General features: G+C 40.3%; 1 protein-coding gene across 1 annotated transcript in view; it reads right to left on the reverse strand.

Annotated features, from left to right (window-relative positions):
• Positions 1-14,206, reverse strand: part of usp43a (ubiquitin specific peptidase 43a) — a 91,508-nt gene that overhangs the window by 9,092 nt on the left and 68,210 nt on the right. Inside the window, exons 9-13 of the mRNA XM_020084375.2 lie at positions 13,610-13,713; positions 10,618-10,695; positions 10,230-10,359; positions 4,587-4,706; positions 1,119-1,359 (exon numbers count right to left, since the gene is read on the reverse strand). Coding sequence (XP_019939934.2) covers positions 1,119-1,359; positions 4,587-4,706; positions 10,230-10,359; positions 10,618-10,695; positions 13,610-13,713 — 673 coding nt within the window. The remainder of the gene's footprint in view (positions 1-1,118; positions 1,360-4,586; positions 4,707-10,229; positions 10,360-10,617; positions 10,696-13,609; positions 13,714-14,206) is intronic.

Here is a 14,206-nt window from a genome sequence, read left to right on the forward strand (position 1 = left end):
GCAAAAACAAGTGACACAGAGAAAATCCTCAAACTTCATCAAGTAAAACTTGAAGAAAAAGGCTGTCAGTAGTAGTGCAAGAAGTATTAGTAGTAGTAGTAGTAGTAGTAGCAGTAGTAGTGCTTGGGTTGAAAGTCTTTCACTGCAGTGAGTGTATGGCTAACACTATTTATTTTCTCTGCTTGTCAAAGTTGCAAAGCCACATAAACAAAGAATTGCTGGCCGACACGCTGAGCTGCTCTCCTCAAATCAATAATGCATTTGCAGTGGAGTTATTTCTTTAGCTCTGCTTATTGCAGCAAATAAATGCACAGCACGTGTGAGCTTAATGCTCAGTCAATCTTCCCTTGATAAACAAATCTATGAGAACTCTTATGTTGTGGTTTCAATGTGGAGTATAACTGTTAAAACACTGTAATTATTCCATATTTAACTTTTATCGTGCTGTAACCATGTCATAGTGCACCAGAAAAACTCAAGTGAGAGGATACGGTTGTGCGAGCAAGCTGTCATTGCGACGGCTGCTGCATCCTCCACATCTCCTGATGTTTACAGTTCTCCTACATTTATCCTCAAAGTTTTGTTTCTTAACCGAACACCCGCATGCAAACACAGGGCAAGTGTGTCAACTTTCTATCAAGTTTCCCATCCTGCCTCGTTGCCTGATTGCATCACCTATCCAGTATATTTGAAATTGTCTTACAGAAGTTGAAGGAAAATAATATAAGACTACAAAATGCCTCCGACATGAACAGGATTGTGGATTCGTTTTAGCTCCATGCTCACATCTCACTTTCCAATTATGACAAAGTATGTTGGACTATTTTGAAAAACATAGTCTGGATGTGCTTGGGAAGAGTTGATATGTGTATTCAAACTCATGAATGGCCTCTGCAATGAAAAACTAATTATAGACTGAAACTAAAAGGATCCATAGCAACGTAAATAGGCTATAAATAACAAATTATTTGAGGAAAAGTTTTAAAGCAGCTGGTGTCTGCTCAACTGTCAAAAATACAGTCAATGGTAAAAGTATAAAACCCACATTTGTAAATGCGAATGATGTTTCATGCAGTAAATAATATTATATATAAATATTATACTAGTCAGTTCCACACCTGTATAATGTCCTCCATGCATTCCTCCGTGATGGTTGCACACAGCGTAGAGGTCGTACTGATAGTCTTGTGGCAGGGTCATGTCGGGGTATTGTCCTGATGGCTGCTTCCAGGCTGGTGGCCATGCCCCCAGGTTCAGGTTCCGCATACTCTGACTCCTCTTCACCATGTGGGGGGCCATGTCCAGTCCAGTCAGGGGGAAACGCACCAAGGTCGACAGCTTAGTCCTGCGCTCACCCACCTGTTGAGTAACAAAGTTTTTATTCATTCTCTTTTAGTGCTAATAACAGGCTGTGAAGTCAGTAGAGCTTGGATTTGAAACGCAGATTGTGTATAAACATGACTGCTCCCCAAAAGTGAAGACAAATCATATTGATCACCCCTGGTGGCTGGCTTTAGAATTGCTTATAAACCACACCTCCTGTTAGTGGATGGGACATGGACCAAAATCAAAAAGTCAAAATACACATTATACATTTTTATTAAAGATGACTTCAGTCATTTGAAGTAGTTCTTATCACACTGATGTTTGTTTCTTGGGTTTATTTTTCTGTTCAGTTTGGTTTTAATTTGCTACTGTGACAAATTTATATGTTTTGGCTTCATATACTGATAGCGAGTGCGAGTTAACGCAGATGTGTTGACATGTTTATATGCAGTCTGTGGTTTGACACAAGTTTTTTACAGTGTTTGACAAAGCATCAAATCGGTAATGTTCCTGATATGTAAATTTGGATCACCTGTTACATCCTGGAAAAACACCATGCAGCTTCCTGAAGTATAAGTATGTTGGATTTTGCTGAGAACTTAGAGAATGGTAAAACGGCCACAATACATGTTCAGGCAGTTTTGACCACAACCCTTGTTTTTCCTCAGGTAGTTGAAGCAGGTCCAGCTCTAACTGACACCGATGTCCACTATCTACAGGGGCATGACAGCATCCATACCAACTGCGTCACTGTGTGGTACATCTGCTGAGCCGTGCACCACATGTGAAACCAGTGAAATGGTGGGAACCCGACCCTGGACACTACATATGCTGACCGACTAAAGAAGAATGCCAACAGTATTTTCAGGGACCGCACACACTGTGGCCACTCTGTGTTCCATTCGTTGCCATCCAATGGACGGTTCAGGACATTTAGATCCACCTGCAACTGACTGAAGAACAGCTTCTATCCTCGTGCTGTGACCTCCATCACAATTGTCCCTGCCCGCAGACTGTCAAACACACATCATTGACCGTGACTCACTCACTCACTCACTCTCTCTCTCTCTCACTCACACACACACACACACACACACACACACACACACACACACACACACACACACACACACACACCCTTTACAATGTCATTGTACCTGTGGATAATGACAATAAAGTGTTTTCTGAAGAAAAAGATAAAAACAAAAAACACCTGCTTTTGACTTAACTCTCTGTTTCGCTCTGAGGTTTGATTGAAATTTGATTGATTGAAGATGGATTGAAGCCACTGATAGAAGTGCAGCAGCCGCTCTCTGTACAATATGACTCATCTCACCTTTTTTCTACTGGAGACCTAATCACTATGGATCAGCACCTTATCATAAAAGAAGGGTCTGGACTTTGTTGTGCTGATCACTGACTCCTGGAAAAGTCTACTATGCAAATGTAAATCCTAGACACAGAGTCTGACAGAGTGACTGTCTGCATTTAAATGCAATATACTGGAGGGAAAGGGCAGCCTGGGATGAGAGGCTGCAGGCAAGCACCTGATGGCGTTGGCTGGGGCCTGAGTGAGCACACTGGTGCCACCTGCTTATGAGACCTACTGGACGGAGGTGCAGGTGTTGGTGTGCTTAACCTTGGCTTCAATGAAGCTTTTTGGTATGTGAGCAGTGTGATGCCATCTGTTCAAATGACACCTGATAGAATTGGACCGTCTCCTTTTCTGGACTTGGCTGAAGTGAGCAGTGCCACCGGGCAGATACTTGTTCAGATATTTTGATGAGCAGTAATTCAGGGGCGGACAGAATCATCTTCATAATATCCTTTTATTATTATGTGAGGAGCTGTGGCATTGAGTCCCCTTCGATACAGGTGATCCACCAATCCTGGGTCACTATCAGCTGTCAATCATGACGTTTCACCCCGTTTTAAGGCATCAAAAAACTCTTTAAAAACAAATTTACTGGAAAAATATGCAGTTGTACATATATAATTCAACTCTGAGAAAAATTTATTTGTCCACTTTGACTTTTTAGTTTGGTTCATGACCCATAAACTAACATTGAGGCGGCTGCAGACCTATACCACAGCCAACCACCAGGGGCGATCAGGACTCTTTAGCTTCTCTTTTGGGGAGCAGCACATTTATTTATGGTGAATATGTCGAACAAAACCTCTGCTGACTTTAAAGCGTGGGTCGCATAATAACTTCTTCTAGTTATCTGAGGGTTATGAGGGGATGTCGCTGGTCTGCAGGTATCTATATTTTGTGTATTTATGTATTCATGCTCCCATGGCTCCAGACAAAGAGACAAGCTTGTTAGCTGTGGATAGGAGGGATACGCTGCACTGACTCCTTTATAATTGCCTGGCTGAGGACAGTGACATTGCTAGAGAACATTGTGTTGTTAAGACGCAGTGGAAGGGTGATGGTAAACCCAGTAATGCTAGATACTTTTCTAATGATTCTATAGATGGTATATTCCATTATTTGCCCTAAAACTGTCATAGCCCAAATTCCTATTTTCCACAGCATGTTTCAGTCATACACCACATGGTTGAAATGTTTATTTCAGCAGCAGAACATAGTTAGAGTTTGGCATCTAGGCTCCAACTTCAATACACCCCAGGATATGATTACATGGATATAAAGGGGAGTGATGAGCAAATATCTTTGATTTCCCCCCTGTCGAAGGCTGCAGGAGGATGCTAAGGAGGTGGAGGGGCTGAATCGACAGACAGGGCAGCAGAGGCATTGATGAGCAAAGGGAGAGATGGGAAATCTTTGCAGCTTCAATTGGGAGGATGTACAGAGGAAGGTATGTCACATGATCAATGCAGTGCTTCTCGAGTTGAGGGTCTGAAGCAGCTGAAAAGCATCCTAGAGAAATGTCTTCATTTCAGATATATAGCTGTTGATCTTGCTGCCCACTCAAAAATCTGAGAAAATCTGGATAATTATGATAATGTTTTGGCCACTTATGGGAGACTGGAAAAACAAACTGTATAAAATCAAATAATTGTTTTGGCAGTGTTCTAGAAAACATACCCAATGGAGGGACATGAGCATTCATTTAGAGTTGTGTGTTTGACCATCTGTCCAATATTCTCTCTCCTGAAGGAAAGATCAGACTCTATAGCTGCTGTATTCTACTTATTTACCAGCTTGTTGCTAAGTTTGGGTGTTGGCTGTTTGGTGCAGTTCAGGTACAGCAGAAATCTGTAATAAAAAACTATTGGTGATTAGTGCATCCTACCTGTCGGAAACGCTTGAGGTGGAGGATCAGTATGTCAGGGAGAGTCCACAGGCTCATCTTCACCATGCCCTGCTGAAACTTTTTACAGTGGGGACACTTCCAGGCGTCATCAGGGGCAAGCTGGAATCAGTCAGTGAATTCATCAATGAAATGTTCATACAAATAAAACAAGATTATGTAAACATGTTTGTTCATATCTGTGGTCACTTGGTCTGGTAATGAGACGTGTTTGCTTCAGATCAATAGTCTCTATAAATCCATTTTTCATTGAATCTCAATTGATTAAATTCCTGTGAGCTTAAAAAACGTATGCGTTATTAAAACCAATCCATCCATCCATGGTTATTCAGGGGCAAAAGCCATTCAGCCAAATCCTAGATAACATTAGGTGACATAAGAGACCTCCTCTATCTTCAGTCTTATACTGTCCACAAACCAAAGTGACAGAGTGGAGTTGGGATGGACTGAATAATGAATTTATATTACATATAACATAATAAGTGCCAGTTCCTGGTTTATTTATATTTACGTAACATTTGCAAACTAGAAATTGCAAAGACAAAATTGCCCAAATAAAAACAACCGACAATGTACTCAGCCGATGGCAGAAAGACAATATATTCGTCCACTTGTCCAACCCGAACATGCAGTGAGTGGAAGCATTGCAGATGTCTTGTAGAAAAGAGGTCAGAGGATAACAATCAGGAGCTACAGTTACTCAGATAAGCACTCTTTCTGACGGTGCTGAGAGGAAAAGTATCTCATAATAAGCCGAACATGAACCCTTGAGGCAAACTGTCTACAATGTCAGTTTACACTCCTGTCGGCCAACAACAGATATGAAAGGCTGCAGTGGACCCACAGTCAAGTCTCCTGAAACTGAATTCTGCTGTGGCTGCAGATGGGAGGGTCAGAGTTTGGTGTCAGTAGCATGAATCGCCTTGTGTCAATCATCCAGGATTTTGGTGACAGTTTAATGTGCGGGGAAGATATTCCGGGCAAACTTTGGGTCCCTAAACATTAGTGAATCATTGTTTGAAAGCCAGAGCCTCTAAGAGTGGATGTTGGCCACGGTCATCCTTTTCTGGCCACAGCTGAGTTGTCTTCTAAATGGCTACCTTCAGCAGGTATGCATCATGTCACAAAACAAAAGTTTCATAAACTGGTACATGGACCCCTTTGTAATGTTAGCTTCTCTATTACTGGGTTTTTAAGTTTACTCGTTGGTTTAGTTATACAATCATACGCCAAAACACTTTTTTTTTAATTTGCGTAGGGGCACCGTATATGTAGAAATTGTAAGGAGGATGTGTTTTAATATCATCCCCTCTCTATTGGTGTACTCTATGGGAGAGGAGGCTGCAAACATCGCTAGACTCCACAGGTTACATGAGTAAACAGCTGATAAATCTGCAGGAGTGATGTGATGTTCTCAGTGAATGTGTTTTAAGCTATGTCCTGTCTATCAGTGTGGTTTGAGTGAGCTGTGAGTTTGAACAGGCAGTGGGATCATTTCCTGCAACTCTACCCCAGTAATCACTGAAATTAATTCATGCGGTTTCTGATGAGAGACATCATTGATGAATTTCCATGTCTGCGGCATCGTGAGTGGCAGCCAGCCTCTACGTCTGTGTATGAGAGAGAGAGCTTGTACGTTCCAAGAATAAATATTAGCTTCTGCATGTTGTCTCCTGAAATAAAGCCATGACAAACATCCATGAAATTAATTTTTCACATGGCAATTAAACTATTTTTTACGAGACACCACTGATTTGTGAACTTAAAGCTGTTTCATTATAGTTGGAGAACAGAAAAACCCCATTGGCTTTTGTGTACAGAGTTTAATCCACAGAGAAATAAATACTCTAGATTAGTTCAATGCAAACTTCACTGGGAAGCTCCAAGTTCACCACACGTATTAAGTAGTAATTACAACCTAACATTAAGGATCCTGAAACCGAGACACAAATACGATGCGATACAAAGGTTCACAATCTTGCAGCGTGATACGTGATCCAGTGAAAGTAAACTGTAATTTTTTAATATAAAAAAAATTTGTATATATATTGTATATGTGTATATAAACAAAAGACCAAATGTATAATCTTATCAGTGTTTCAATGTGAATCTAATATGAGACGACATCAGCTCGACAGTCACAGCGAAGTGGCAGACAGAAATATTTGCCAATGACATTGGTATCTTTGAGATATGTAAAGATTTTTCAATAATGAAGGGCAGATATAGAGTGTTATACCTTTGACTGAGTTTTATCACTCAAAGCTCTGGACAAGAGAGCTGGGAGAACACAAAGGAGGTATAAAAGTGGGTTGAAGCAGGTTTCTTTATTCTTCTGTAATAAAATGAGTCAGAGGATATGAAGAGAGCCAATGAGGGAGAAAACATCCCATACCTTCTTTTTTTTTTTTTTTGAAACTAAAACGATGACAAACACTCACACGCAACCTTTTCCTCTCAGTGAAAGAGAAGCCATTATGTTATCTCAGTCATGAAGTCTGAATTAGCTCATTTTTTATAGACAGACTGTTGTTAGTTTTTTGTCCTTACATCCAAAAAAACATCTTGTTGACATCTTTGTCAGCGTCTTCTACATGTATGACTCCTCTTTTTCATCCACAGGTATTTGTAATCTTCGTATTCTTGCCCACTTGTTCGCTGTGAATTTTCCTGCTGCATTCTCACATGGGCTCAAACTGACATTTAATTAGGGGGGGGCTGGCAGCAAAAATCCAGAAAATATGTCCAGTGGAACTGACTCAGATGTTTGCGTCCTAATATACTATCTAACTAACATGCTATACTGTGCAGTGTGCTTTATCTGAAGAGATCTTCACTCGCACACTGTTGAAAAAAGTGACGATGAACCTGAAGTAATCGTCAGTGACTCATTCTGACATCTTCTGTCACAGCTGGGATCTTTGAATTAAACACAACAGCATTTAATGATACGATACGCACGAAGGGATGAACTGTTGTTGTGTGAGCTGATTCAGTCACTGGCTCCCTGTGGTTACAACAAACTCCCTCTCTGATTGCACTCAGTTAGTGATGTTCTTATTCTCCATATATTCACTGAACTGAGTAGTGAACAGTCACCAAGGCTTTGAATCTTAATCACATTTATCAGGAGTGGACAACCAATCTGTCTGGTCTGTTGTTTCCTGGCACTCACAGTTTTACAAGTTACAAGTGAAAATGTTATTGCCTTTTCTCAAATGTTAGTTATTTTGCCCTACCTCATTCAACACACAGCCGATTACACTTTTATTTTTGAGGTTGAAAAGAGAAGTGAAATTAATCAGTAAATCAAGCATTTGATAGGAAAAGCTGCAGGAAATTGAAATGCAAATGGGAAAGGAAATTGTCCTTTTAAACCACAAAATTTCTTAAAATCATATTTTTTAGAATCCTCTTCATTTTCCCAAAGCCATAAATAAATAATCTGCCTGTGGCCTTGGCATGACTGTAATAAACACGACCAATCATTTAATTCAGACCTGCATGACACTAAACGCTGAGGCAGAGATGATAGTGAGAAGCTAACGAGAGCAAGTCACAGAAAAGCCTTCTTCAGTCAGTGCACATTCATGTGTTTTGGGGGCGTGGCTTCGATGAGAGGGCTGATGGGAGGGCGTGGGGTGTATTGGTTGCACATTGTAGCCTGTTCTCTCTCCATAAAGCTTTTCCAGTCTTAGCAACCCCAGCTTTAATGTATTGATACATGCCTCCCTTTTTAATTCACACTATTTATTGATGCAGTATCTCATTTTTTTATTATTTTTATAATTCCTCTTTTTATTGCTAAGTGATTCATTATTTAATTTCTTTGCCTATTTATTCATAGATAATTCATTTTCATACATATTTGCATTTTCACTAAGTTATTAATTAAATGCCTTGTTATGATTGCAATGAAAATTGTGGCCCTCAATTACCTCTACACTTATATCTGTGTCCAGCCCAGTTATCTTCAGTCTGCCTGTTGATTGCTTTTCAATTTACACTCAATAATCACATACTAGTTTTAAATGAAAATACAGTATTTGGTATTCTCTCCCTCCACCAGTGAACCTGAATATCCTGCCACCAATAGCAGCCCAATTACTCAGGTTTTGTCCTACAGATACTGAGCGATTACGCTGGAAAGCAGTTTATCATTCAAGAGTTAAATACAACATTTGACACAAAAATCAAGTGGTTCTTATAATAATCATGTACTCAGTCTTGCAACTTTACCTTTTTCAGTTTTCCAATTTGTTTTTCTCTGGAACAAATGTTTTCTGGTCATGATTCATCGCATCGCTGGTTTCAGGCATAAAACCAAAAAAAACCCAGCGCTGTTCTAAAAATGGGTGGTCACTGTTATTCTGTATCCAAGAAGAAGCTCTCATGGTACTGATTTCTAAATGTGCACTGTTGAAACCAAACAACATCATATAAAAATGTTCAAACTAGTAACAACAGTAAAGGAACTAGTAACTATATAAGCCCAGATTTCTCTATAGTGTGCTCAAACACTGGAGGATCTGGTTTCAGGTTAAACGCACTATTTACATTGAATGAGCTACAATCAACCCTCAAACTAAAATCCCACTCTCCAGATGTTTTCAAATATTTCTGTGTAATTACTTTTTATTTATTCCTTGTGGTGTTGTTCTTGTTTGTGATGCTGTTTTGATTGTTCTTTGTTTGTTGTGCTGTTTTTCACGTTGTGCATGTTCCTTCGTCCTCAGGTCTCTCTTGAGAAAGAGATCAAAATCTCAAGACTTCCTGATTAAATAAAGATTGAATGAAATAAAATTTACCAACCGATTCATAAGGCCCCCTGAAATTCCCACCTTATGCTGTGTAAACTCAAATGAACATCTACACAGCATTTGTGTAGACAGAAAGATTACTCTCTTGAGAACCTTTTCATCTGAATCATGAAGCCACGCTAAGGGACAAGGGGTATGGGTGATGGATGTAAGGATATGGAGTCAGTTCCAGTACAGTAATCCCCTCTGATCACTTCTACAGGAAGATAATATCTGTGTATAGAGCATGTAATCTCAGAGCTCAATGCTCAGTCAGTTTCCCTGAATCAAAAATGGTATAATATGAACTGTGTGGAGTTTTGACATGAACTCCTTCACCTGCAGCCACCTGTTGTCCTGCACCTGTCTGATTTCTCTACACACCAAACAGCTACAGCTCAACTGCATTACCCACAACAAACCAAATTCAACTCAATGAGACATTATTCTCATAAAATAATGACGTTATTCTTGAAATCTCAGATTTGTTTTCCCTTTAAGTGACCTTAATATTCCATTGCATAAGAGACTCAGGTGACATCACTTAAGCTAATCTTATCAGATTTCATGCAGCCTCCTGTTGAGCCAATAAACTGAATAAAACTTTGTACTGTGCACGACCTCTAAACAGAACGATGTGTAACGTTTGTTTCCTATTGCAAAACGTAAAGCATTTATTTACAGCCTGTTGCATCAGAGGGAGTTTGGTTTGTCTATAAACTCACAGTGCATTTAGTTAATGTTTGGATATAAAGACTCTAAGATACAAAGATGATGAGACTACAACAAGACTTTTACTTGACAGTCGTGTTGCCTTCACTCTCACCTGTTCTTCTTTGGTGTACAGCTGGAAGCACTCGTCTAAGGTACAGCTGTGCTGCTGGAGGTGTTGCTGCTGCTGGTTCCTCACACTCTCTGCATCCTTCACCACCTCCTCCTGGATGGTGCCAAACAGACTGGAAAACACACACACACACACACACACACACACACACACACACACACACACACACACACACACACACACACACACACACACACACACGTTCAGTGTTTGAATCAATGGGAGCGTATGTTTCACATGTACTTAGTTCTAGGAGTAAACAGTTTAAAAATAAAAACTCAGGATGACATCCACTGATGGTGTGTGTGCATGCAGCCTAACTGATTGTTTACATACTTGAGGATCGAACACGTATGTGCATGATGCTTACCATTCTTTAGTCTTGTGCTCCCACTCTATGACGAGCTTCACGTGAGGAGGCCCCCCGGTGCCACAGATCTTCAGCGCTCTATAAAGCAGCAGGAGAAGACAGTGATTTCAAATCTATATTTTCATCTTCTGACCTTTGGTCATCAGCGATGATGAAAAGTATAATCTCCATAACCCTGAAACCACAAACAGCAAGGGAGGCTGAAATCTGTGCTGCTGCCGAGCAACATCTAACAAGCTATTCTGGTGACGGTAAAACCAAGATTTTTTATTATTATTATTATTATTCTTATTTCACACATACTCACACACTAGACTAGACCTGGGTTCATGTGCTAATATACAAATGGCCGATGTTGGGTGTTTAAAATGCAGACCTTTACCCTCAGGAGTCTGCATCAACACCAGCATGAAAGCATCAAATCCTGTGATGTGTTAATATGTTGATTTACTTTGTCAAAGCAAAGAATTTATTTTTATAGGCAACGTTGCCCTGGAAAAATATACTAAACTGTATACTGTAGTGTTTTGGGGGGTAGATGGGCAGGGTCTCCCAGCATGCCCTGGGGCATGAGGATATAGCAGATGGCTGTAATGCACCTTGACGTTGGTTGCCACCCACCAATAAACCGAACAAAGAAGACAAATAAAATACACAATTTAAAAGAAATGTCAAATGAGAAAAACTATAACAAATAATAAAAAGTTCTTTTTGAGAGATTATTTAAAAACAGACAGTGAAGTTGTCAGTCGGAGTTCCTCAGGTTAAAGTTCCATAGTGTTGGGGCCCTGACAGAAGAGTAGTATCATGATGATGACGAAGACTACGATCATCCTGTCTTCATGTCGATCTCAGGGTGAAAGAGGAACTTTGTCTACATTGATGTCATGGACACTTTCTCTATCACACGTCACTCATACACACCAGCAGAGGAAATGTGGGGTTCAGACTCAAGAACACATAATGGAGGAACCTGGGGTTGATCCATTGACGCTCTGGTTAGTGGACAACCCGCTAAAGTACAAATTCATTCTCTCATATTACAACTGTGGATACTTTTGTAAACGATATTTGAAAGGAAAGAGTAGAAGTATAAAGATATGGGAGTATAAGGTGGTTCATGGTGGATGAGAAATCAAAACTTCAATGGACTAAACAATCCAGTTTCTAGATCTTTAGTCACCGATCCTCAGCTTTGTGTGAGATTGTTGGGTTTCATTTGACTTCTTTCCCTGTGATAACCGTCTCAGTGAAATAACGTTTTGGGGACCCCTGCTTATAAGGCTGCCTCTCCTGCCTCACCCCTCCCCTTTATATTGTTGTACTCTACTGAAAACAGCAATTCAGTCATACAAGTTTTTTTCTATTGTAGCTTCTCTGTTAATGTGTTTTTACTTATTAGTAGAAAGTTATAATATACAGTTATCTACTTGTTATCTGATGTTTAATTTGTGTAGGGGCTCCACATATGGAAAATATCAACCAAACGAATGTTTTTGGCTTGGTTTGTCAGAATAAACTGAGAGCGCCTCCATAGACATGCATGGTCCGGCCTCTCCATCAAATAAATCACAATGTAGATGTTGTTCCACCAGTTACATGCACACAGGTATATTTTTATCAGTCCTATACATATTAATGTTGATCCTCCCTGTAGGTATTGCGTGCGAGCAAAATTACATTTTAAAAACACTCTATCTCTCTCTCACACACACACAAACACACACAGACACACAGACAACGATCTCATTTCCTTGCTCCTGTGTGGTCCTGCATGAAGTCTGACCTTCGCTGCAGCTCAGCAGAGATTTATACTAAGCTCCTCAGCGGTGCAGAGACACCTTGATGCTCTCTATCACACAGGAACTAAAGGCCTTATCTTCATGCTGCCAAACTGCCATCATTATACTCTGTTGCCTGTAATCCTCTTAGCGTCCAGTGGCTAAAAGGAATTGTAGCTTTTTGTCTGATGCACTAGAAAACCGGTTGACTACAATTATGAATATGTACACATGCAATAATTTCAGTTTTGGCTTCATTTTGGTGTTTATGTGGATTTAAGTAAGTTATTCAGAATTAATGTTTTAGCACCCCCTGCAGGATCAATACATTAAAACACACAAACTTATTCACATCTGGCAGCTGCTTCTGACGCCTCCACACAGAGAGAAACTGCATTTAGAGATGGATAACAACTCGGCAGTTAAGATAAGAGGGCTGAGCGATTACAGAGCAGAACCCAGTTATTAATGCATTCTTAGTATGGAAATATGTGTTTCAGCATGTATATATGTCTTTGTTTCATCCATCCTGACACATCCGATCACAAGTGGACAGCATTAAGTTCTTCTGTCACTCTGCGCGCAAAAAGTCACTGACTCTTTTTAGTCATTCTGAGTTTATAGATGTGTCTTATGACAAAGTGTGTGTTGAAATGTGTCGATGTGATCCAGAGGGACTGAATAAATGAATGTGCGCAGTTAGAGGAAAGATTTTGGAAAGTATGGTAGTGACCAGAGCTTATATTGAGGCGGTGGATAGAAACAAACAGACACATCCACATTGAGAGGCATAAAAAATATATTTAAACAATATCAAGATGTGTTCAGACCTGTACTTAGCGCTGACTTGTGATCAGATCTCTCAGGATGGATGTTAATACTGGGTCTGAACAGGGTCTAAGGCATATACAGCTCCCTTCACATTTAAAGTCCAGAAAATAACCAGAAAATCACGTGCAGACATTGTTTTACGTTGGAGGCACACAACAGGAGATTGTCTCTGCATTGACATAGTGGATCTATTCTCTTTCAGGACTGGGATAGTGCCTGAATAGAGCCAGCAGGAGGCAGTATAGGACTTAGGACTCTTTTCACAAAAGGTTACAGTACATTTGTGAAGCAGGAAGGGCACCAGATTAGTATCTTGCTAGTTGTGTAGTGCAGCATAGCGTACTACAGATCGTCTTTGTGTGATCGAGTGTGTGTCCTACCTGTCAACAGCAGGGTGGTAGAGTGGCCTGCTGTCCTGTGGCGACAGGTAGCTGTAGGATGTCATTCCTGCAACCACTCGGATCTTGAACAGCACCCCGACATTCTGCAGAGAGACACATACACAACGTTACAGCTGTGTCTTTAAAGAGCTGCGATATTCCATATTAAACTATAGCATCAGTTTAACTTCAGATAATCTGACAAGAGTTGAAGAATTCAAAGCACTTCCTTGAAGTTTAAAAAACCAAGTGCATCGCAGAGACCAGAAACAGTTGTGTAACCATCACATTTGAAAATAATAATTGTACCGTGGCGTCATCACGTGTTTCAGCCTTTTAATTTAAAACAACACAGCAGGACCAGAATTACAAGTTGCATGTTAGTAATGTTTTCCTGGAAAAATATGTTATGAGCAGTGATTTAAAGGTCGTTAGTGAGTTGGCGAGCCTAGTCTCATCAGGCAGGGAGTTCCAGAGCCTCGGGGCCCTGACAGAGAAAACCCAGTCACCTTGAGTAGCCAGACTTTACCTAGAGACAGCCAACAAGGACCGGCTGGCTGATCTAGGGTTTTGACTAGTATTGTAGGGAGTCAAGAG

This window comes from Paralichthys olivaceus, chromosome 8 (genome assembly GCF_024713975.1).
Source record: "Paralichthys olivaceus isolate ysfri-2021 chromosome 8, ASM2471397v2, whole genome shotgun sequence".
Lineage (NCBI taxonomy): Eukaryota > Metazoa > Chordata > Actinopteri > Pleuronectiformes > Paralichthyidae > Paralichthys > Paralichthys olivaceus.